Source organism: Phyllopteryx taeniolatus, chromosome 19, assembly GCF_024500385.1.
Source record: "Phyllopteryx taeniolatus isolate TA_2022b chromosome 19, UOR_Ptae_1.2, whole genome shotgun sequence".
In the NCBI taxonomy this organism is placed as follows: Eukaryota; Metazoa; Chordata; class Actinopteri; order Syngnathiformes; family Syngnathidae; genus Phyllopteryx; species Phyllopteryx taeniolatus.
In genome coordinates, this window is record NC_084520.1 from 1,969,480 (window position 1) to 1,995,161 (window position 25,682).

At 43.9% G+C, this 25,682-nt stretch overlaps 2 protein-coding genes across 15 annotated transcripts in view; both read left to right on the forward strand.

Annotated features, from left to right (window-relative positions):
- Positions 1-17,363, forward strand: part of chrm3b (cholinergic receptor, muscarinic 3b) — a 47,111-nt gene extending 29,748 nt beyond the window's left edge. The window contains exons 5-6 of the mRNA XM_061756277.1: positions 12,034-12,710; positions 13,470-17,363. Of these exons, the coding sequence (XP_061612261.1) occupies positions 12,034-12,710; positions 13,470-13,954 (1,162 nt within the window). The 3' untranslated portion in view covers positions 13,955-17,363. The remainder of the gene's footprint in view (positions 1-12,033; positions 12,711-13,469) is intronic.
- Positions 17,364-18,249: 886 nt separating this feature from the next.
- Positions 18,250-25,682, forward strand: part of fmn2b (formin 2b) — a 52,058-nt gene continuing 44,625 nt past the window's right edge. For 4 of the 14 annotated variants that reach the window (XM_061756273.1, XM_061756274.1, XM_061756275.1 and 1 more), the window contains exons 1-4: positions 18,330-20,278; positions 22,330-22,571; positions 23,288-23,466; positions 23,551-23,686. In XM_061756273.1, coding sequence (XP_061612257.1) covers positions 18,705-20,278; positions 22,330-22,571; positions 23,288-23,466; positions 23,551-23,686 — 2,131 coding nt within the window. In that variant the 5' untranslated portion in view covers positions 18,330-18,704. The other 10 variants (XM_061756272.1, XM_061756271.1, XM_061756268.1 and 7 more) reach the window with 6 other exon arrangements.

Consider the following 25,682-nt stretch of genomic DNA (forward strand, 5'->3'; position numbering starts at 1 on the left):
CCTCATCATCCTTCTACCAATATACTGACTCTATCTCCTCTGGATGTGTCTGAACCATCGAAGTCTGCTCTCTCTAACTTGGTCTCCAAAACATCTAACCTTGGCTGTCCCTCAGATGAGCTCATTTATAAGCCTATCCAACCTGGTCACACCTAGAGAGAACCTCAACAATTTCATTTCCGCCACCTCCAGCTCTGCTTCCTGTTGTCTCATCAGTGCCACTGTCTCTAATTCGTACATCATGGCTTGCCTCACCACTGTCATAAACTCTGCCCTTCATCCTTGCAGAGACTCTTCTATCACATAACACACCTGACACCTTCCTCCACCCGTTCCAACCTGGACCTGTTTCTTCCCTTCCTGACCACACTTACCATTGCTCTGGACGGTTGACCCCAGGTATTTAAAGTCCTCCACCCTTACTATCTCTTCTCCCTGTAGCCTCACTCTTCCCCCACCACCCCTCTCATTCATGTACATATATTCTGTTTTACTTCGGCTAATCTTCATTCCTCTGCGTTCCAGTGCATGCCTCCATCTTTCTCGATGTTCCTCCACCTGCTCCCTGCTTTCACTGCAGATCACAATGTCATCTGCAAACATCATGGTCCACGGGGATTAAAGTCTAACCTCATCTGTCAGCCTATCCATCACCACTGCAAACAGGAAGGGGCTCAGGCCTGATCCCTGATGCAGTCCCACCTCCACCTTAAATTCCTCTGTCACACCTACAGCACACCTCACCGCTGTTCTGCTGCCCTCGTACATGTCCTGTATTATTGTAACATAATTCTCTGCCACTCCAGACCTCCGCATGCAGTACCACAGTTCGTCTCTGGGTACTCTGTCATAGCCTTTCTCTAGATCCACAAAGACACAATGTAGCTCCTTCTGACCTTCTCAGAATCAGAATCAGAATCATCTTTTTTTGCCAAGTATGTCCAAAACACACAAGGAATTTGTCTCCGGTCTAGTACAACAGACAGTCAATTTACAGAACACTTTGGAGACATAAAGACATTGACAAAAAACAATTGTGCAAAAAGATGCAGAGTCCTCTAGCACTTAGAGCAGTTCGAATGACTAATATTGCAATAGTCCGCTGCAATGACCATTGTGCAAAGGGCGCTGAGACTTCAAGGAGTGTATGCGGTTTAAAGTGATGAGTAGTGCGATAATCTGGGACAATGGTTGTGCAAATGTTACAGATACTCCTCAATCAGTGTTCAAATGGAGCAGATGCTACTCTGGCATGAGTGGCCAGTATATGCAAATAGTGCAGCATGGCGAGACAGCTAGAGTGAGTGCACGAGTAATACATAATTGGCCCCACAGAAATGTGACAACGAACTCGTCAAAAAATTGCCAGCTTGTTGTAATGGAATTATAGGTTAGCTGTTTAAGAAGTTAATTGCAAGAGGGAAGAAGTTGTTGGAATGTCTACTAGTTCTAGTTTGCATTGATCGGTAGCGCCTACCTGAGGGAAGGAGCTGGAAGAGCTGGTGACCGGGATGCGGAGGGTCCGAGAGGATTTTGCACACCCTTGTCTTAGTTCTGGCAGCGTACAAGTCCTCAAGGGTGGGTAGGGGGGTACCGACAATCCTTTCAGCAGTTTTGATTGTCCGTTGCAGTCGAAGTTTGTCCTTTTTTGTAGCAGCACCAAACCAGACTGTGATGGAAGAACACAGGACTGATTCGATGACCGCTGTGTAGAACTGTCTCAGCAGCTCCGGTGGCAGGCCGTGCTTTCTCAGAAGCCGCAGGAAGTACATCCTCTGCTGGGCCTTTTTGAGGACGGAGTTGATGTTGGTCGCCCACTTCAGGTCCTGAGAGATTGTAATTCCCAGGAACTTGAAGGTCTCGACGGTTGACACAAGGCAGCTGGACGACGTGAGGGGCAGCTGTGGCGAAGGATGCCTCCTGAAGTCCACGATCATCTCTACAGTCTTTAGCGTGTTCAGCTCCAGGTTGTGTCGGCCGCACCACAACTCCAGCCGCTCCGCTTCCTGTCGATATGCAGACTCGTCACCGTCCTTGATGAGGCCGATGACAGTGGTGTCATCTGCAAACTTCAGGAGTTTGACAGTCGGGTTCGCTGAGGTGCAGTCGTTCGTGTAGAGAGAAGAGCAGCGGAGAGAGGACACAACCTTGGGGCGCCCCAGTGCTGATGCTGCGTGTGGATGAGGTGGCCTCCCCCAGCCTGACCTGCTGTGTCCTGCCCGTCAGAAAGCTGTAAATCCACTGGCAGATGGCAGGTGAGACGCTGAGCTGGAGAAGCTTGGAGGAAAGGAGTTCAGGGATGATGGTGTTGAACGCTGATCTGAAGTCCACGAACAGGATCCTCGCGTAGGTCCCTGCACTGTCGAGGTGTTCTAGTATGAAGTGCAGTCCCATGTTGACTGCATCATCCGCAGATCTGTTCGCTTGGTAGGCAAACTGCAGGGGGTCCAGCAGGGGACCTGTGACACTCTTGAGGTGGTCCAGCACGAGACGTTCAAAGGACTTCATGACCACAGATGTCAAAGCGACAGGCCTGTAGTCATTCAGACCCAAGATTGCAGGTTTCTTGGGGACTGGAATGTTGGTGGAGCGTTTGAAACAGGATGGAACTTCGCACATTTCCTGAGATCTATTGAAGATCTGAGTGAAGACTGGAGCGAGCTGGTCCACGCAGACTTTGAGGCAGGATGGGCACACATGGTCCGGGCCTGCCGCTTTGTTAATCTTTTGTTGTTTGAAGATGCGTCTCACATCCTGTTCATGGATGGTTAACGCAGAGGTCAGAGGTGTGATTGTGGTCGCGGGTGCGGCCGGGTGGGTGTGTGGTGTGAAACTGTCCTTTTCAAATCTGCAGTAGAAGGTATTCAAGTCGTTGGCTAGTATGCTATTGTTCTCAGCTTGGGGGGATCGTCGCTTGTAATTAGTCAGCGATTGGAATGCATGCCAGACTGATTTAGAGTCGTTTGCGCTAAACTTATTTTCCAACTTTGCTGCATAGATCAGCTGGTTTCTAGCTCGATTATACAGGGCCCTGTCCCCGCTCTGATATGCGTCCTCCTTAGCTTGGCGAAGCTGCTTATGTTTAGCAGTGAACCACGGCTTGTTGTTGTTGAATGTGCGAAATGATTTTGTTGGTACACAAACCTCTTCACAGAAACTGATATAGGATGTGACAGTGTCCGTATATTCATCCAGGCTGCCAGCTGAATTTTCAAAGACACTCCAGTCTGTGCAGTCTAAGCAGCTCTGAAGTTCCATCTTTGCTTCATTGGTCCACTTTTTCACTGTTTTCACTGTTGGCTTCGCGCATTTAAGTTCTTGCCTGTACGTCGGTATTAAGTGAATTAAGCAGTGATCAGACGAGCCCAGGGCTGCACGAGGAATAGCACGGTATGCGTTTTTTACCGTAGTGTAGCAGTGGTCTAAAGTATTATTTTCCCTGGTAGGACAGTCGATGTGCTGCTTGTATTTAGGGAGTTCGTGGTTGAGTTTAGCTTTGTTAAAGTCCCCGAGAATAATGAGGGGTGAGTCCGGGTGTTTTTTTTCAATTTCATTGACTTGTTCGGCGAGCGTTAGCAGTGCGGCGTTCGTGTTAGCTTGAGGCGGTATGTAGACTCCAGCTCACGTGGCGAGTAGAAGGGTTTACAGTTTAAAAATAGCGACTCCAAATGCGGGCTGCAGTGTGTGCTGAGCTCCGTGACGTCCGTACACCATTTTTCGTTGATATAGAGGCATATGCCGCCGCCCTTTGTTTTCCCCGATGATTCCATGTCGCAGTCCGCTCGATGAATGTGAAAGCCGGGAAGCATGACGGCGCCATCGGGTACAGCGTCGCAAAGCCAGGTCTCCGTGAAGCACATGGCCGCGGAACGTCCGAAGTCTTTACTGGTCTTTAACAGAAGATGAAACTCGTCCATTTTGTTGGGTAGGGAGCGTACATTCGCGAGGTGGATCGACGGGAACGCCAATCTGTGTCCTCTCTTGCGGAGTTTCACCTGAATGCCGGCCCGTTTCCCTCTGTGGCGCCGCTTCCGTCTCCATGCGCTGAAAACCACGGACGCCACTCCGGTGAGTAACTCGGGGAAAAAACTGAGCGGATTTGCGAAAGTTGGTGACAGAAAGTCCGGAGTAGCCTCCTTGATGGTTAGCAGGTCTCCCCTTGTGTAAGTGAGTCGTGTAAGGTCTCCATAGACGGACGAAAAACACAAAAACAAAAACGATACTAGAGAGCGCGTTACCGAGGCGACAACACTGGTAGGCGCCATCTTGGTTAAAATCTCTGTACTTTTCCATCAACATCCTAATGGCAAATAATGCATCTGCGGTACTCTTTCTAGGCATGAAACCATTCTGTTGCTTGCAAATACTCACTTCTGTCCTGAGTCTAGCCTCCACTACTCTTTCCCATAACTTCATTGTGTTGCTCATAAACTTTATATGCTGTCTAGCCACACTCTCCCCTTCCACTACCTTACAGTCTGTAACCTCCTTCAGATTACATCGTCTGCACAATTTATCTTTCACCTCTAGGTCACATCCTACCTGTGGGGCATAGCCACTCATCACATTATACCTAACATCAAGTTTCAGCCTCATCACTCGATCTGATACTCTTTTAACCTCCAAGACATTCTTAGCTAACTCTTCCTTTAAAATAACCCCTGCTCCATGTCTCTTCCCATCTACACCATGGTAAAATAATTTAAACTCTGCCCCTAAACCTCTAGCCTTATTGCCTTTCCACCTGCTCTCCTGGACACATAATATATAAACCTTTCTCCTAATCATCATGTCAAGCAACTCCCGAGATTATCCTGTCATAGTCACTGGCGCCCTGCAGGTTAACGGTGCCGGGGGCGGACGTTGTTAACCCAGGCCATGACCGATCCGGTATGGAATTCTTTATATGAACGCTCATATCTGTTTGGCAAAGTTTTAAGCCGGATGCCCTTCCTGACGCAACCGTCTGCATTTATCTGGGCTTGGCCTACTGTTTGCACTGGCTCGTGCCCCCGATAGGGCAGCATTAGTAAGTTTTCGAAGGCGAGGAAGGCAAGGCAAAAACGTGGAGGACCCAAGTGCAGGGAAGTAGGGAGGCAAGGCAGGAGTGCGGGAGTCTCAAAAAGTAATATTTAATTCCAAAAAAAAAGGGCAAACAAGGAACATGGATAAAGCAAATTAAACAAAGTCCCACAACAGATAACCAAAGTAACAAAGAAACACTTTAATAAACCTAAAACTGGAAACAAAACATGACTGGTAACTAAGACGTGGCACAGACAGAGACAATGACACCTGACAATGACATGCTACAATGACAATGAACCGACAAGACCTGAAAGAAACCAAGGAACTAAATACAAACAGATTGACGAGAAAACGAGGAACACCTGGACAAGACACCAGTGGCTGGAGAGAGCTGATTGGTCGACACAAGGTAGAAGGTTGACGTGAACAGGTGGACACAATAACTAAATGAGCATGCGACAAAAATGGAAAACATGGAACAAAACTAAACCCAACCCAAACAAAAACACAGACCATGACATTGTACAAATAGCAAAACACCATGGATCACCTGGAAACGCCAGTCCCTTAATCAAAACCCTGAGTTCTCAAAAGTAAGTAAGTAAAAGTAAATAACTGTGTGACTGAACATTACAGTACCATCAGAATGAAAGTCCTTGGGCTTTATTTTCGTAGACAGTGCATCTTCGGCGGGGCGCAAATGCCGGCATATCCTGATTTTCGTGAATGTGCATGGCTCGCTGCGCGTGTTTGCTAACTTGGCAGACTGGTCTGCACCAAGCTGAGCATGCAGTGAGGGTATGTCCTTGGATTTGCGCCTGGTGTAGTGAAAATTTGGTGGCAGCTGCGACGGCTGCGACTGATCAGCTGCGACAACTCACGCAACACAGGAGACCAAAATATTGCTTGCGCTCTCAGCAGAAAGTAGTGGAGACATATCCACAATGTCTCTTCAGTCTCCTTGGCCTCCAGTAGGTCTCAGAAACCTCACAGAGACCTTGCAAAGATGTCTCCCCAGTCATAGGGAGAATTAGTCGCCGCGAAGTCTCTAACTCCTGCTGGAGATGGCAAAAGTCTCCAAAAGGTCTCAGATGAAATCGAACAAGTTTTACTTTACCGCAACTCCCTGGCAACCTGGCTAGTCTCCAGAAGATTTCTCCACAACCAGCAGAGACTCAAGCCACCATCAGGTTACCAACAAGTCTCCAGGCCAGTAAGATAGGCCTTAAGACGTAGCGGCAGAATTGTGGGGGGCTAAGCCCTGTGTTAGGGCAGTGACCCCCCCCCCCCCCCCCCCGCCCCCATGAATGATCACCCCATTGACAAAATGGATAGATTGTGACTGCACTAGTCGATCCAAAATTTTTAACCCCCTGCCAACCCGCACTGCATAACACAAAGAAAAAAACAATCTCCTTAGGGAAAAAGTGCTGTAGGAATTGCATTGCAATCTTCCTATACCTAAGCCCATGATTGAGAACATGGTCTACAAGTGTGGTTCTCATCACAAACAATATTTGTCCTCAGTCTGTTCCGCTTTTGTTTTTTTCCCAACTCCTTCGCGATGCAGCCCCACAAATCTGCCTCTTCTTTTTGTCTTTGGCTGTTGACCCGTCCAATTCCTTGTTCTTCCATTGTCAAGACATTTGAATTTGTGTTTGTGGTCTGGTTATATGCAGTATATATACTTGTCACTTGATGGTTCATGAAATGGTCCTGTTAGCTGTTTCAGAAAACTGATTGATCATTGGTTTATCTCATGCTTCACACAGTATTTCTCTTTGTTACAAAACTCAAAATTCACCTGGGAAAAAAGTCTGGTGGAAAGTCCATCCATTCATCCATCCATCTTCTGCTTATCCAGGGTCAGGTCGCGAGGGCAGCAGCTGAAGCAGGCAAACCCAGACTTCCCTCTCTGCAGCCACTTCACTCAGCTCATACGGGGGGATCTCAAGGCGTTGCCAGGCCAGCGAGGAGACATAGTCTCTCCAGCGTTTCCTGTGTCAACCCCGGGGCCTCCTCCCAGTGGGATGTGCCTGAAACACTTCACCAGGCAGGCGTCCAGGTGGCATCCTAACCAGATGCCTGAGCCACTTCATCTGGCAGCTCTTGATGTGGAGGAGCAGCAGCTCGACTCTGAGCCCCTCCCGGACGACCAAGCTTTTCACTCTATCTCTAAGGGAGAGCCCAGAAATTGAGTTGAAACCCCTTCTGGCAAGGGGACCGGCATTTTCCCCAATATTGGAGCCAACTTACCACCAGGTGTTGATCAGTTGACAGCTCCGCCCCCCTCTTCACTCAAGTGTCCATCATTGAACTGCGGCCTAGGGTCTCCTGGTGCCAAGTGCACATGTGGCCACCCTTAGGTCTGAATACGGTGTTCATTTTAGACAAACCATGACAAGCAGAGAAGTCCAATAATAGACCACCGTGATGGGGGGGTCCTCTCAATCACGCCCTTCCAGATCTCACTGTCATTGCCCACGTGAGCATTGAAGTCCCCAGCAGACGAAAGGAGTCCCCAGTGGTAGTGCTCTCCAGCACCTCCTCCAAGGACTCCAAAAAGGGTGGGTACTCTGAACTGCTGTTTGGTGCATAGGCACAAACAACAGTCAGGACCCGTCCCCCCCATCCGAAGGCGGGGTGAGGCTACCTTCTTGTCCACCAGGGTGAACCCCAACATGCTAGCACCGAGCCAGGGGGCAAAAAGGATGCCCACACCTGCCTGGCACCTCTCACCATGGGCAACTCCAGAGTGGAAGAATCAGAAATCGAATCATAATTATCTTTATTTGCCAAGTATGTCAAAATTACACAATGAATTTGTCTTCGGCAGTTGGACAGCCGTCTGACAGAAAATAGTTTACATAATACATAATATCACAGTACGGAGAGTCCCTGAGCAATAAAAGGTTACCAATAATGAGGTAATACCGAAAGTTTTTTTGGGGGGGGACAATTTTGCAAATGTTGCAGTCCTCTCGCAGTTTGAAATGACTAATGGAGCAATAGTCTGGTACAGTGACCATTGTGCAAATGGCGCAGACTTCAAGAAATTTAAGCAGTTTAAAGTGACTAGGAGTGCGATAATCCGCAATAGTGTCAATTGTGCAAATGGTGGAGATACTTCTCAAGCACACGAGTGGCCAGTATTGGTAAACAACAGATATGCAAATAGTGCACAGTGGCGAGACTACGACAGTGAGTGCACGAATAATGTGTAATTGGCCCAACAGAGATGTGACAACAATCTCAAGACAAAGTTGGCAGCATGTACAATGGAATTGTACATTAACTGTTTAAGAAGTTAATGGCAAGAGGGAAGAAGTTGTTGGAATGTCTGCTAGTTTTAGATTGCATTGTTCAATCACACCTACCTGAGGGAAGGAGCTGGAAGAGGTGATGACCAGGATGTGGAGGGTCCAAGAGGATTTTGCATGCTCTTGTCTTAGTTCTGGCAGTGTGCAAGTCCTAGGTAGGTAGGGGAGTACCGACAATTTTTTCAGAAGTTTTGATTGTCCGTTGTAGTCGGAGTTTATCTTTTTTTGTGGCAGCACCAAACCAGACTGTGATGGATGAACACGCGACTGATTCGATGACTGCTGTACAGAACTGCCTCAACAGCTCCTGTGGCAGGCCATGCTCCCTCAGAAGCCACAGAAAGTACATCCTCTGCTGGGCCTTTTTGAGGATGGAGTTGATGTTCAGAATCAGAATCAGAATCAGAATCAGAATCATCTTTATTTGCCAAGTATGTCCAAAACACACAAGGAATTTGTCTCCGGTAGTTGGAGCCGCTCTAGTACAACAGACAGTCAATTTACAGAACACTTTGGAGACATAAAGACATTGACAAAAAACAACAACAAACAACAATTGTGCAAGAAGATGCAGAGTCCTCAGTTCGAATGGCTAATATCGCAATAGTCCGGTGCAATGACCATTGTGCAAAGGGCACTGAGACTTCAAGGAGTGTATGCGGTTTAAAGTGACGAGTACTGCGATAATCTGGGACAATGGTTGTGCAAATGTTACAGATACTCCTCAATCAGTGTGCAAATGGAGCAGATGCTACTCTGGCATGAGTGGCCACTATATGCAAATAGTGCAGCACGGCGAGACAACTACAGTGAGTGCACGAGTAATACATAATACAGAAATGTGACAACGAACTCAAGTCAAAAAATTGCCAGCTTGTTGTAATGGAATTGTAAGTTAGCTGTTCAAGAAGTTGATTGCAAGAGGGAAGAAGCTGTTGTAATGTCTACTAGTTCTAGTTTGCATTGATCGGTAGCGCCTACCTGAGGGAAGGAGCTGGAAGAGCTGGTGACCAGGGTGGGGAGGGTCCGAGAGGATTTTCCACGCCCTTGTCTTAGTTCTGGCAGCGTGCAAGTCCTCAAGGGTGGGTAGGGGGGTACCGACAATCCTTTCAGCAGTTTTGATTGTCCGTTGCAGTCGGAGTTTGTCCTTTTTTGTAGCAGCACCAAACCAGACTGTGATGGAAGAACACAGGACTGATTCGATGACCGCTGTGTAGAACTGTCTCAGCAGCTCCGGTGGCAGGCCATGCTTTCTCAGAAGCCGCAGGAAGTACATCCTCTGCTGGGCCTTTTTGAGGACGGAGTTGATGTTGGTCGCCCACTTCAGGTCCTGGGAGATTGTAATTCCCAGGAACTTGAAGGTCTCGACGGTTGACACAAGGCAGCTGGACAGCGTGAGGGGCAGCTGTGGCGAAGGATGCCTCCTGAAGTCCACGATCATCTCTACAGTCTTGAGCGTGTTCAGCTCCAGGTTGTGTCGGCCGCACCACAGCTCCAGCCGCTCCGCTTCCTGTCGATATGCAGACTCGTCACCGTCCTTGATGAGGCCGATGACAGTGGTGTCATCTGCAAACTTCAGGAGTTTGACAGTCGGGTTCGCTGAGGTGCAGTCGTTCGTGTAGAGAGAGAAGAGCAGCGGAGAGAGGACACAACCTTGGGGCGCCCCAGTGCTGATGCTGCGTGTGGATGAGGTGGCCTCCCCCAGCCTGACCTGCTGTGTCCTGCCCGTCAGAAAGCTGTAAATCCACTGGCAGATGGCAGGTGAGACGCTGAGCTGGAGAAGCTTGGATGAAAGGAGTTCAGGGATGATGGTGTTGAACGCTGAGCTGAAGTCCACGAACAGGATCCTCGCGTAGGTCCCTGCACTGTCGAGGTGTTCTAGGATGAAGTGCAGTCCCATGTTGACTGCATCATCCGCAGATCTGTTCGCTTGGTAGGCAAACTGCAGGGGGTCCAGCAGGGGACCTGTGACACTCTTGAGGTGGTCCAGCACAAGACGTTCAAAGGACTTCATGACCACAGATGTCAAAGCGACAGGCCTGTAGTCATTCAGACCCGAGATTGCAGGTTTCTTGGGGACTGGGATGATGGTGGAGCGTTTGAAGCAGGATGGAACTTCGCACATTTCCAGTGATCTGTTGAAGATCTGAGTGAAGACTGGCGCGAGCTGGTCCGCGCAGACGGTTGTCTCAACGGTTGACACAGGGCGTCCACGATCATCTCTACAGTCTTGAGCGTGTTCAGCTCCAGGTTTTGTCGGCAGCACCACACCTCCAGCCTCTCCACTTCCAGTCGATACGCAGACTCCTCTTTGATGAGGCCGATGACTGTGGCGTCGTCTGCAAACTTCAAAGAGAAAAGGAGAGAGGGCACATCCTTGGGGCGCCCCAGTGCTGGTGGTGCGTGTAGATGAGGTAGTGTGCCCCAGCCTCACCTGCTGTGTCCTGCCCCTCAGGAACCTATAAATTCACTGGCAGAAGGCAGGCGAGACGCTGAGCTGGAGAAGCTTGGAGGATAGGAGTTCGGGGATGATGGTGTTGAACGCAGAGCTGAAGTCCACAAACAGGATCTTGGCGTAGGTCCCCGCGCTGTCAACCATCTCGTTCAACAGACTCATGCGATGAACTAATGCCTAAATGTTGTGGGGGATGACATAATTCATCCATCCATCCATTTTCCGTACCTCTTACTAGGGTCGTGGGCATGCTGGAGCCTATCCCAGCTATCTTTGGGTGAGAGGCGGGGTACATCCTCAAGTGGTCGCCAGTTCACCAAAGCATTTGTAACTTGTTAAAAAAACGTAGAAGCTGTGTTCTTTTTATGTACACAACTGACACAATGATGTGAAGTTTGAGCAAGTAGTTTTGAGACTTTCAATTCTGATCTTAGAAATGTACCAAAGCGACTGGAAAGATAGTAATATTGATATTTTTTTAAAAACTCGTTTATGGTGAATACCATAGTCCAGAACTATGAAAGTAGACAAGATACCGGATCTCATTTAAATAATGCCGTGATATCATTCTACTAAAGTGATCACTGGAATCATTTAAAATAACTGGAAACTGAACAAAGAAAGTTTATAAAGTTATATAAAGTTAATGGCAGAAAGAAAGAAAATATTCAAATAAGTTAAAGGTACATGATTTGTCAGAAATGTACAGAGATGATAGATAGATAGATAGATAGATCGATAGATAGATAGATAGATAGATAGATAGATAGATAGATAGATAGATAGATAGATAGATAGATAGATAGATAGATAGATAGATAGATAGAGAACCATAAACTAGTCTCGAAATACCAATCCCTAATATTTAAACACAGGATAATTAATTTGAGTATCCACAATGGCTTTTATTTAATCCTCATGTCATGTTGTGGGTCAAATTGACCCATTTTAAAAGAAAGAAAGAAAAAAACATCAACAACCACAAAAAACTAATTGGTAGTGACTTAATAAGTGTAATCAAATACAAATATTGGGTTCATAATGAAATATGTGGTGGTTGGTTTTATTCGTTTCTGATATATTTGTTAATGGCTCAAATTTACCAAGGAACAATATTGCTGTTCCTGAGAAATGAACATAGCAAGAGTGCTAAAATCTTTTTGTTGGGTAAATTTCTGCAATTGCTTCTAAACAGTGTCACCTTTTCTTACTTTTTTTTCCCCCCTTTAGGTATTTCTCTGTGACCAGGCCTTTGACCTATCGTGCAAAGCGTACAACCAAGCGAGCCATGACGATGATTTGTTTAGCTTGGTCCATATCATTCATTCTTTGGGCCCCAGCCATCCTGTTCTGGCAATACATCGTTGGAGAGCGGACAGTGCCGCCTAATGAATGCTTCATCCAGTTTCTGTCTGAGCCCATTATTACATTCTGCACCGCTATAGCTGCATTTTACTTGCCGGTTACTATAATGACAACCCTGTTTTGGAAGATCTATCAGGAGACAGAGAAACGTGTTAAGGATATACAGGGTCTTAAGGGCTCTGGTGCAGGAAACAGCCAGACTCAAAATCACAGGAGTGGCAATGGTGTGACCAAGAGCAAAACGGAAAAACCAGACACAACTTCAACACAACAAATGAGTGCCACGAACGACAGGAGCGACGAGCAAAATCAACTGCCTTCAGACAACACGAATGACAACTCAAGTATTCCAAGAGGAATGGGAAGCAGAGGGATATGTGGAGTATTCCTCTTCCAGTTTTCATCACATTTATGCCAGGGTTTTAAAAGGGCTGAAACCACTGCCACAGCAGAGCAGAGTTGCTGTGACAGTTTAAATAACAATGATCCTTCAGAGGAGGAAGAGGAAGGAAATGATGCAGACCAAATAAAACTTGCGACAGGTTGGATATAGTCATCAATCAATTCCGATTCCTGCCTATATGTAATTTTTGGGGGGACTATTTCCATGTACATTTCAAGTGACACAAATTCCACATGACTATTTTACTGTTGATTAACTAGTTTACATTCATAGAGTCCATGAAACAGCCTGCCTGCCAGATGCCTAAATTGCAAGTAAATAAGTACACAAGTGTCAACAATGAGCAGTGACAACAGGAGAGTTAACAATAATAAGCAAATAATACTAATATTAACGTTACATACCAGTTAGTTGGTCTCCAATCCATCGGTTAAAATAAGGGTAACCTTCAATATTATTTTTCGCAACACACCTCTAATGTACCATATTTCGACCATATATATTCCTCTCTTGGTTGGATGCAGTTTAGATTTACAGCGGGTGTTTTTTAATGTTTATTTGCATCGTTTGGACAATAAACGGATGTGTATGAATCACCATTGATTATGTCAAGCTTGCATTAATAGGATGTATACAGTTGGTTTCTCTACGCTGTGATGCATTAGCACATTTCCAGGAATCTATATCGAATTTTTATCCACATTTGTACGAAAGTTGATTTTGATCTGAAGACATCTTTCATGCACTTTTTTTTCCTTCTCTTTACCATGATGCATATCCAAATTGTACCTCTTGAGAACAAAAAAAAAATAATGGAATTGTGTCACTTGAACCGTGTATTTTAAATCCAGCATATGACATACTGTACAATTAATGATGTCTCATTTGTCCTCTATAGATGGAAAGAAGACTAAAAGGGCAAAGGACAAGGACAGAAAATCATCAGGGTCAACCCATTCACTACCTGCTGACACATCCCCTGGAAATATCTCCATAACAGATGCGGCCATGGCGAAAAAGTTTGCCTCGAAAGCCAAGACAGAGGCTAACAAGCGCAAGAATGACAAAAAGGCAAATGACAAGAAAGCAGCACGAACACTGAGTGCCATCCTTTTGGCCTTCATTACGACTTGGTTGCCCTACAATATAATGGTCTTAGTTAACGCCTTCTGCCAAGACTGTATCCCAGGAACGCTTTGGGCACTGGGCTACTGGTTGTGTTACGTGAATAGCACAGTCAACCCTATGTGCTACGCCCTGTGTAACAAGACTTTTCGAACAACGTTCAAAGATATCTTAATGTGCCAGTGGAATCAAAATAAAAGCAAGCTTCAATTTAATAAGAGGAATACTGCAGCTTGCCGAAAGAAAGATCAAATGTAGACCAGAAGTATGATTCAAATATTACAATTTCGAAATTGTAGTTTGGCAAGACATGCTTACCCTACTAAAAAACAGACCTGTACTGCGATCCTCAGAAATTCCGATACTCTTCCCAAAGACAGAGGTTTTCCCACAAAATTGGGAAAAAGATTTAACATACTGTAAAACTATTAACTCTTAAAATGGCAATGCTGACATTGATTCAGATTTAAAGCAATGTCCAATTAATATTTCAACAAATGACAATATTTATGTATATATATTTTGTTTCGATTTTTATTCTTTTTAGGGCATGAAGAAAGACAAACATTCATATTTTTTTTACCATAAACGAGTACAAACAATAGAAGAATGTGCTAAATTTTGTTTTATGATAAACCTATTAACAACTATTTCTTTTTATGTTTTAAAACATATTGTAGCACACTTTCACACATTTTAACATTGTAAGGGCCTATTTTTTTTTTGTCCTGAATAATAATCATAAAAATAAACAGCGCCCAACCACGAAGCTTTCCACTAAGCTAACATCTTCAAAAGGTTTGTGAGGGTGCAGGACTGGAATTGCAGCAACAACGACCAACCTATGAACATCTGCATCATCGAACAGTCTGTTTCTCTGAATATTTCTTTTCAAATCAACCTTTTTATATGCTAAATTCATCAATCCTAGGCTGGTTGAAAGCAAACAAAGCATCCAGGGCATAATGGCATACACTGCATCCCGGCGTCTGTTTGCATTTTTGACTTCATGAGACGGGACCAGTGACTCCCTGTGCCGAATCTGCCGAGAGAAATCTCAAGTACTTTATGTACTTGACTTACACCATCTCATCAATTAACTTACCAGGAAACCGATACGTAAAGAAATTGACTAGTCTTCTTCCCTCAGCATTCATTTTACAGTTTCCTAGAAAAGGAAGCAAATCTCGTGACTGTATAAAAAAGACACAGGTCAATTAGGATTACCGAAATTATTTCTACTCTATAATTAGACAATACAGTCTTGGCTAAAAACTTTTTAGCCATGACTGTATGTCTCGGTTGTTCTCAGCTACTCATCATCACTGGATTTCCTGAGGTCCCTTGAGGTCTAGAACATATGCCCAAATAACAGTGTTGCCAACATAAACTGCAAATATTCGGCACAAGTATATTCGATTTGAAATAACTAACCTATAACAGTTTTAAAAATGCACCCACTTACAAGCCTAGATAGTCATAACCATAAGTAAAAACACCACATGACTTACACTGGAAATATACTAACCAATGACATGACATCCAGAGTACTGGACATGTGTAATTCCAATTTACTAGTTCTTTGAAATATTTTTTTCACAACAAAAAGAAGAATATTGTTCCTTAGATGTTTCTGCATATCGGCATATCATTTTTATTTTATTTTTTTACCTCTCTGGTTCTCCTCCAGTAAAAAGACTGGCAGGATATTCCAGCAGTGGTCAACAAGTGTGGCAGTTTGTCAACCATCTTGGATTCAGAGGAAGTGTTCTTGTGGTAACAACAACTAACCACTGAATAGATTTCAGTGGAGGGGAGCAGTGAAGAGCATTATAACCCCTGATATGCAATTCCACCATAGAAACCATGGCATTTAGAAGAAAATGGTTCTTATAACAAATGAAGGGGGGCACCAAATAAAATCTCGCCAATGCTTACACAGCAACAGCCTCGGAAGAACTAGGCAATTTAATGATGATATCATCTTTGAAAACGTTCAGATACAGACATTTGTCACACTTTTTGATCATAGGTCAAATTAATAGAGGAAAATGATTGCTGTTTCCAAGATAGATAGATAGCTATCGATGCTATTCTCCAAATGACATTTTTCTTTGAAAGTAAAATGACTAAGGCAGCACCCAGTTGTATAGGTTAGCACATCTTTCTCACAGTTAAGAGGTCACGGGTTCAGGTTTAAACTCAGGCCCTCCTTTGTGGAGTTTTGCATTTTCTCCTCAGGCTTGCGTAGGTTTTCTTCAGATACTCCCCAAACGTTTTGACAAGGCATGATTTTAAAGTACCCTACAAAAAAATCAGACCTGTACTTTGATGCTTACAAATTCCTACACACTTATTAAACACCCCATCATTATTCATTGAACTAATTTAAGCTTTGTAAACGGATTTCTGACATCAGAATTATGCACAAAGGGCCTGATTTAAGGTTTGCACATGCAGATTGATGTTGATTGCTCACACAAACAGATGTGGAGGCTGATCTACAAACTCGCCGTACCCAGTCTGCCAAAAGGGCAAGATTACAGTGTTCATTTTGCGCTGCATAAAATAATTTGGTGCATAATACCACATGCATGAATGCTCCTGAGCATTCACACAATAAATGTCCTGTCCTGTCCTGTTCTACCCTGTCCTATTCGCTACTTATTTTGCTTTCCTCACCAGTACCCATACTGTATACACTATAGATATAATCCAACTTCTATATTATTGTAGTCATATACTACAATTGTTTTGCTGTTGTTTTATTTTGTTGTCATTGTTTTTGTTCCGTTCTCTGGTTTCCCTCTGTTTGTCCACTCTCAAACCTTTTACTGTTTATTGACTGGTTTTTCAATAAATATCTAACTCAATACAAAGTGCAACAGAGGAAGTCTATCAAACTTCAAAATGGTTCTGGCATGTTACAGCATACAGATCCATCATAGCGCATGTCTAAGCAACTGACAGGACAAGTTAAATTACTTTTTTAGATATATACAATTTTGTATTCACTACTGTATAACATACAATCAATGTTATCCGGAAAAAGGACCAACTTCAACTTTATCAACAAAAGACCATTTTTCTTTCAAACATCTGACCATAATTATGAAATATTATCTATCTGGTTATCTCATTTGTGGTGCCTTGACATACAAGTTGAATTTGTTCCGTGACAACGCTCGTATCTCTAAACTCTTGTAACTCAAATCATCTTTCTCCATTGAAATGAATGGAATTGCCATAAATATGCTCCTTCTGGTGTGCATGCGTTGGCCAACAGGGGGCAGTTATACAGTCAGACGGATTTACATGAAGCTGCAGTAAAACATATATATATATGACCCATTCCCATGTATTTTTTGTACATTCAGTACATACAAAAATGTGCAAATGGCAATTTATTTACAATTCCTGAGTGATTTTAACAAGCAATGTTTACCCTACCCTACCCTGTTCATTTTTTAAATACATTTTAGTGTTTTGTTGTTGTTTGTTCTCTTAAATGGACACACAGATGAGTGTTTTGTGATGATGTGATGATGATAATATTTCATGGAACTTGCAACACTCATTTGTATGATGTAGTCTACAGGAAGAAACGATTGTGTGTGTCAAATCACAAGTCCAATTTAAGGTGAATAAACCAAACCATTGAGACACTTATCGCAAACAATTGTGTGTGATATTTTTTCCAGAAAACCTTATCTTAAAATAATTATTTATAATTTCTTTTATTTATCATTTTTGTGTGCAGCAAAGTGTGTACTGCAGAATACTCAGTGATGTAACACAAACTGTAGGGAACAAAGAACAAGGCTACTCTGCTACACTGCTTTACCATCCTCTTATGTTGTGCGTCAAATTGACCCATCCGTCCATTTTCTGTTTCACTTTTCCTCCCTAGGGTCGTGGGTGTGCTGCAGCCTATTTTCGGGTGAGAGGCGGGGTACCCCCTGAACTGGTCGCCAGCCAATCCCAGGGCACATATAAACAAACAACCATACACACGCACATTCATACCTACGGGCAATTTAGAGTCTTCAATCAACCGACCACGCATGTTTTTGGGATGTGGGAGGAAACCGGAGTACCCGGAGAAAACCCGCGCAGGCACAGGGAGAACACCCAAACTCCACACAGGCGGGATTTGAACCCCAGTCCTCAGAAGTGTGAGGCAGATGTGCTAACCAGTCGTCCACCGTGCCGCCCAAATTGACCCATTGTTTGAAAAAAAGAAAAAGTTCCAAGTGTAAATGTTATAAACTATGAATATTGTTTGTAATGTTAAACATGTTTATGCCGTCATCACCTTGTATGTTTTGGATGTGCGTGTAGAAAATGGATGAATGGGGGAAAATGACTAAATGTTGTTCTAATACGCAATTTTTGAATTCAGGAAGTAATCATTTTATTGGACAGTGGGAATTTGAATTTATTTAAGAAATGGCTCATCCGTTACAAAATTCAATTAGAAGGCAAACCCCTTTCTCGTCTCCACATTGGTTAGTCAGCTGGAAACTGAGAATCATGGGTAATGTAGTGAGGAACTAGAGTGGCAGTGAATGAGCATTTTGTCACCCTCGCAGCAGCTAATTCTTCCTTTTATTGGGTATGACTTTTTTCTGTCTTCGTCCCATCTGCGCGACATCTTTTGCATCATGCTTTCCTGACTAAGCTCCACTGAGCATGCAATGCTTGCGTCATGCTCTTCAGCAGATGGAGAGGAGGGGGAGGGTGCATCTCAAAGGGAAATAAAGGGAATCATAGGCGGTGGCGTTGGGGTGGGTGGGATTGCTCTGTCTCTCCTAAATCAGCATCAACATAGAGCTACGGCAACCATGAACGAGTGTTGATCTGGTCGGAATCCCCACTCAACCAGGATTTCAATATCGATGATGACAAGCTGTGATAGCTTTTCATTCACCAGAGACTAAAGTGTTCTACCTGTCCTCAGGATTAAATTACAAGGAAGAGGACGTAGCAGCTGATATTCTCAGGCAACATGGGCAACCAGGAAGCTAAACAAAAAAAATCTGTAGCAGCATCTGGTAATGGAGCCTACCCTTCACTGGAAGAAGGATGGAGTGAGGGAGGAGGGGACGTGACAAGGCGGGATGGTAAGAAACACTATGGTAAAAATGAAGGTAAAAAGACATGCACCACTAAAGGAGGAGGAGGAGGAGGAACGCATGGCACAGGTCCAGGCAAGAAGAAAAACAAATGTGAGTCCAAGTCATCTATTTTTTCTATCCGGAAGAGAAAGGATCCTCTCAAAGGTAAAGATGCATGCTCTTCAGTAACAGGCTCGAGTGAATATGTGCTCGCATCGCATCACAATGAGCTGGCCAAAACTCCTGATCTGTCTGCAGATGAGCTCGGACCATCAGACACTGAACCAGACTCCCTGGGGGAAAAAAAGACACAAGGTAAAAGCAAAAGTGAGCAGAAGCCATGGAATGCAGCAGAAGCAGTAGCCTCTCCCACAGAGGATGGAGGTCAGAAAGGTGGGAGTTCTGGGTCTGACACTGACATTTACAGCTTCCACTCAGCAGCAGATCATGAGGATTTGTTAGCAGACATCCAGCTTGCTATCAGGCTTCAACAGCAACATGAAGGGCTTGACACGGTTACTGGGTCACAGGTACAAGGTGAAAGCAGTGTTAGCAAGGGTCAAGAGGTAAAGAGAACGCAGAGTAATGGAGCTCTTAAATTACCCCCCACTGAAATACTTGAACTGACGCCGGAATTAGAGCTTGGATCAGATGCACTGTCTTTCTTGGAGGTCGAAGCCCTGTCGAAAATAGACAAGCGCACTGAGAAACCAGAAGGATTGCACTTCTCCTCCCTCAAAGAGGAATCCAAAACTCGGGATGATGGTGGGAAAGAAACGGAGAGGGATCGGGAGATCAATGGGAAGGGGAAGAATGCAAGAAAGTCCTCTGTTAATGGTACTATAGTCACAAAAGACCAGTATGCCCCGGTGAAGCAGTCCCCGCCCACAGTCATTGCCATCGCTACGGCCAGGGGGGCTGCAGTCAACCCAGTTCCTATGACAACTGCCGGCAACAGCTTCCCCGATCGCACATTGGACAGTGCGGGCACACAATGGGAGCAGGAAGCAGGAGGTGAAAACCAGAGTGAAGTGCAGTGGGAGCCTGGTATGAATGAAGCGCCGATTCCTCCACTCGACAACCACAAAAAAAGCTGTGTTACCATGGTAAGAATTGTTACAGGGAATGTGCTAGAAGAATGCGCAAGTGCTGAGTCACCTGCAGACTGCTTAAGTATTGTATCAGAAAGTAACCACTTAGCAGCTGCTGGGACCAATGCGTCCCCCTCCACGAGGAACAGTGCTTGCTTCACACCTTCCCAAGGTAGTCCCACATTGGCCAAAAACATCCACAGGTCCAACCAGGCCTCTTCTCCCTCAAACCCCATGGTGAAAGCCCACCCTCCCATCTTCCCTTCATACATCAAGACCACCACAAGACAACTCAGCTCACCAGGACACTCACCAGTTCTGTCTCCCTCCCATAGCCCCATGTCACTAAGAAGAGCCCATCATCACTTCCAAAGGTAACTGTCATTAGGTGTGGAGAGGTGTCTTCTGACATTTTAATTAGTGGTAGTGATTGTCGACACAAATGTTGATATGACACGTATTTTTCATTTTATTTTTTTACAATTTAACAAACCACTCCCAGGTGTTTGAATAAAATATCTCTGACATTAGTCGGTCAAAATATCTAAAGAATTACAGTGCACAATTAACACACAATCGTGACACTTCACTGCAGTTCTGTCTCAAGCAAATGAGTTACCTTTCCAGCATGTTACGTTCACCTGGGTTGCCAGTGAACGAGCTGCTAATTGTTCTTAAACGGCCGAGTTTCAAGTAGTGTTGCCAACTTAGCAAATATATAGGGACATCTCAATAAATTAGAATAGTGTCAAAAGCTTAAAGGACCTAGTTAATGGTGAGACCAGTAGTACCTATTTCATAGGTCTAGACTTAAAAATTATGTCGGCAGACAAAATTCCTACCGAAATTTACTCAGCAATTTTAGGCTCGTTTTCTGATTAAATGTTTGATTTTCAGCCAGATTTTGGCCCGCCCACATTTTGGACACATCAGCCTGTCACAGCCTGACATGTCGATGGCAGAAGGCAAGGACCTTTCCTCATTGAACTTCTATTTATTCTGCAGTGTAATTGTTGCCTATAATGAGCAAAAATTGTTATGGTGAAACATGTTGGAATCGACCACTGAAATGCCTCCTTGAGGAAAGAAGATATAGCCACGTCATGATACATATGACATGCGTTATGTTGCTTTATGTCCAAAAGCACCTGCTGATCTTCACCAGAATTTACAAATACATTCCTATTAATGTCCACGTACACCTCTGAGAATATCAGAACAACCAGCCTGGTATTTATGATTTTATCGATGCGTTTCCACGTCAGCAAGGTATAGCATCCCATAGAGGAAGTGCTTTGCATAATAATTTCTGCATTTATATACACGGCTTTCGTCAGCTCAATTTTGTATTAATTACACAGCAAATGCCTATTAGATGTTCCAATAGAGTTTCTGCAGATCAGAAAGCGTTTCTGTAGGTGACAATGTGTGACAGACGCAGACTTTAGCTGAAGGCTGTTATAACATCGGATGACAAGGGCATTGATCTCCCGGCCAAAAGCGTTACGTCGATTAATGTCCAAAAACACTGGTTGATCTTCACCAAAATTTACGAGTACATTACTATTTATATGTCAACGTAAACCTATGAAAATTTTTAAGATCCAAAACTTTTTCCTCTCCATAGATCAGAGGTGTCAAACTCATTTTTGTGCTGGGCCGCATCGTAGGTATGGTTTACTTCGGAGGGCTGTTATGAATGGACTAGGGATGGGCGAGTACCGATACCAGGTGTTGGCAGCGGGCCGATACCGGCCTCATTTCAAGGTAGAGGGTACTTGCGAAGGCTGCCAATACCAGCCACATACTTAAGAGAAAAAATAAATAAAAATCTGACAAAGTCCTGCTTGGCAATAGTTGCCACTACACTGCGACCTTTGACACATCGGTGAATTATTATGTGGGTCAGAAAGAAAGATCTTTGTTCACAATTATCTGTCATTGTGTGACAGAGCCCTCTGTCGGACCCCTCAAGCAATTATTTTTCCAAAAATGAGTGGTAGCTGTTAGCTGAGGTTAGGGTACTTTTTTGGCACAATCCTGCTAACAAATGGCAATGAAACTAACCTCTCTGACAAAGGTTAACACTACCATGGAGGTAATGAGACAGTATTGTTGTGAGACAAGATACCAGGACCCATGTCCAACTCAGACCCTGTTTCCACAATTAATGGATGGCTGGATGGATGGATGGATGGATGGATAGGAACATACTGTGAGGGAATTTAAGGATTAGAAAGGAAAAAAGATACACTAACATTTTTTTTTGGGGGGGGGGGGGGTAATTTTTGACCCACAATTCAAGTATTTACAGTATTTCCACAAATACATCACATCAGTTTTGCAACAGTTTTGCAAAAATGAATGGGGTAATTACAAAAAGATGTTTTCTCAGCTTTCTTATTATGGCAGTTTTTGCTCTCAGGATGATGGGTGGTGATCACCAAGTCCCAAGGCCGTGCTCCCGAAGCAATGCTGGTACTCTGAGTCGCTCAGCTGACTGGACAGAGGAGTTTGAGAGAAGAATGAGGTGCAGTCTCAACAATGGTGACTATAGGGATTTAGAAGAATACAGTTACAGAGGTGGAGGAAGCCAACCTATTTGTGCTACAAGGAGATCTTCCTGTGGACAAGTTGCGACATGCAGCTTCCAAGATGTTTTTACAGGTGATTGCAATGGTCCTGTCTACACAAGTATTTTTCATTTCACTTAACAATTTAGAGCGTCCAATTTAACCAAGCATGTTTTTGGATGTAGTAATTGGAGAAGAACAAACCGCACAACTGAAAGGTTCAAGCCGAGATTCAAACCTTGCTGTGAGGCACATGTACTAACCACATGGGACCATGCCATTCTGCCGACAGGACATGTCAATCTTTATCTGGTTATAGGCAGCCAGGGGTATTCCAAAGTCGACTTTTAACATTGATTTATATATTGTGTCCTTTTATTGTGCTGTTTTAAAAAAATATATAACAATATTTTTTTTACTAAAAACGCAACGGACCCATGAACATTTTTGGTAAGCAAGAAAAATAGGAAGGCTGGAATTTGCCAAAACGTACCTAGACAAATCTAAACAATTCTGGTACACGGTTTTATGGTCTGATCAGACTACCTTTACCAAAGTGATAGACAGCATAATGTTTAGAGTCAGAAGTATCCATATTCAAAGGGTGATCTTTGTTGCCGCTGCCACTTTGTTTTTGTTTTTACCTATGAAGGTCAGCAAAGACGCAAAAAGTCGTAATGTAACAAATTAAATGTAATTTGGTCCAAATTAAGGTCCGACAAGGACCAAAAATGTGAACGTACGATGCAATAACAGTCAATTGATTTCTAAACCACTGTTCCATATTTTCGCTGGTTTCTGGATGTCCAGGTAGAACCCTCCTAGAGAAACTGCTCCTTCAACAGCAGCAGGAGGAGCCAGAGGAAGCTGAGAGGCTCTGCTCCAGAATATTAGCCATTGGTCTTCTCCTGCCTTTCACTGACTGCTTCAGACAACAGCTGGGGGCCAGCCCTACGCATATCACTTCTGCTGGATCAGCTAAGTTCCATGTATGTAGCTGCAGCTGTGGATTTTTTAAATCTCTAAAAAAAGATATTTATGCAGTTTTACATAATAACATTGTGTTTTCTCAGCATGACCAGCTGTATACATGGGCTGCTGTTAACCAGCCATCTTTTTCCCTTGATCCTCTTGAGGGGAAGCAACCAGGTAATCTTAAAGACTTCAGGCCGAGTAGCGACAAGACTGGAGTCAGAGTCACTGATACAGGTGAGAACACCTCTATGCACAGTATGGAGCGTCCAGAGTACAATTTTTAGCATAATTGTTTGTAGGTAAATGGGCAAACATGCATGTTACTCAATTGATCATAAAAAAAAAAAGTCAATTTCACATTTTCATGACAACAGTCATGTACAGAGATGTTGTACAATAACATTTGGGCCAATAAGTATAAAGATCCAATGAGTTGTTCTGAAGTTCACAACAGAAATTACACTTTTTAATTATTTTCATCAAATTTCTATTGTTTCAGTATATGTCTCAATGTCTCAGTACATCTTTGCCAATGCTTAAGTACAGATAGCCTACAGTTCACAAAGTTAGCCTAGTGTTTAGATCTTGTGTAAACTGATTTGTGATTCTCCGTCTAATGGTTGTTCTCTCCAAAACATGTCACTGTCCTTTCATTTTTGAAGTCATCACATGTATAATAGTCTGTTCAAAATTTGTCAAGACCATAATATGAATGAATCACACATTTGACAGTCAGGTGAAAGTAGAACTTGAACTAACAAGTGAAGAATTTCACACATCTCAGGTGGCCAATCAAACAGTATGTTTAGCTCGTGGTCCATGATTGTAAATGCTGCCAAACAGCTGTGTGTGTGTGAGTGTGTGTGTGTGTGTGTGTGCGTGTGTGTGTCTCCATCCAATTTCTGTACCGCTTATCCTCACTTGGGTCGCGGGCGTGCTGGAGCCTTCCCCAGTTATCTTTGGGCGAGAGGCGGGGTACATCCTGAACTGGTCGCCAGCCAACCGCAGGGCACATATAAACAAACAACCATTATTATTCACAATCACACCTATGGGAAATTGAGAGTCTTCAATCAACCAACCAGGCATGTTTTTGGGATGTGGGAGGAAACCGGAGTACCCAGAGAAAACCCATGCAGGCATGGGGAGAACATGCAAACTCCACACAGGCGGGTCCGGGTTTTGAACCCCGGTCCTCAGAACTGTGAGGCAGACATGCTAACAAGTCGCCCACCGTGCCGCTATATAGATACAGACAAACACAGTTGAAACTCGTCGCAAATATTTCTGTGGTGTGATTTTGGCCCATTCGTCCACACGAGCAGTCTTCCAACCTTAAAGGTTCTGTGGGTTTCTTTTATGGACCTTGAGTTTCAGTTGTTTCCCGAGATTTTCGATTGGATTCAAGTCAGGTGATTGGCTGGGCCATTCTACCAGCTTTATTATTATTTTTTCTTTGAAACCAATTAAGACTTTCCTTGGCAGTATTTTGGGGATAATTATCCTGATGAAATGGCCACCCTTGTTTCATTTTCATCATCCTCATAGATGACAGCAGGTTTTTGTCAAGAATGTTTCGGTACATTTGCCCATTCAGCCTTCCTTCAATAATGTGAAATTTACCAGTACCATTTTCTGAAAAGCAGCCCCACACCATCATGTTGCTACCTCCGTTGTTGCCATCATGTTGCTATGGTGTTTTTAGGGGGATGTGCAGTGCCATTTTTCCTCCAAACGTTGTGTGCATTATGGCATCCAATCAGTTCAATTTTGCTCTCATCTGACCAGACTATATTCTCTGTATTTAACTGGTTTGTTCAAATGTTTTGTTATATTGCAGCTGTTTTCTAAAATCATTTATGTTCTTTTTTTCCTCATTAATGTACTCACAGTACCCCATATTGACAGAAAAGAAATGGAATTGGTGAGATTTTTGCTCATTTATTAAAAAAGAAAAACTGAAATATCACACAGCCATATGTGTTCAGACCGTTTGCTGTGACACGTATATATTTAACTGAGGTGCTGTCCTTTTCTTCTGATCATCCTTGAGATGGGTCTACACCTTCATTGGAGTCCAGCTGTGTTTGATTTGACTGATTGGACTTGATTAGGAAAGCCACACACCTGTCTACATAAGACCTTACAGCTCAAAGTGCATATCAGAGCAAATGAGAATCTTGAGGTCAAAGGAACTGCCTGAAGAGCTCAGAGACAGAATTGTGGCAAG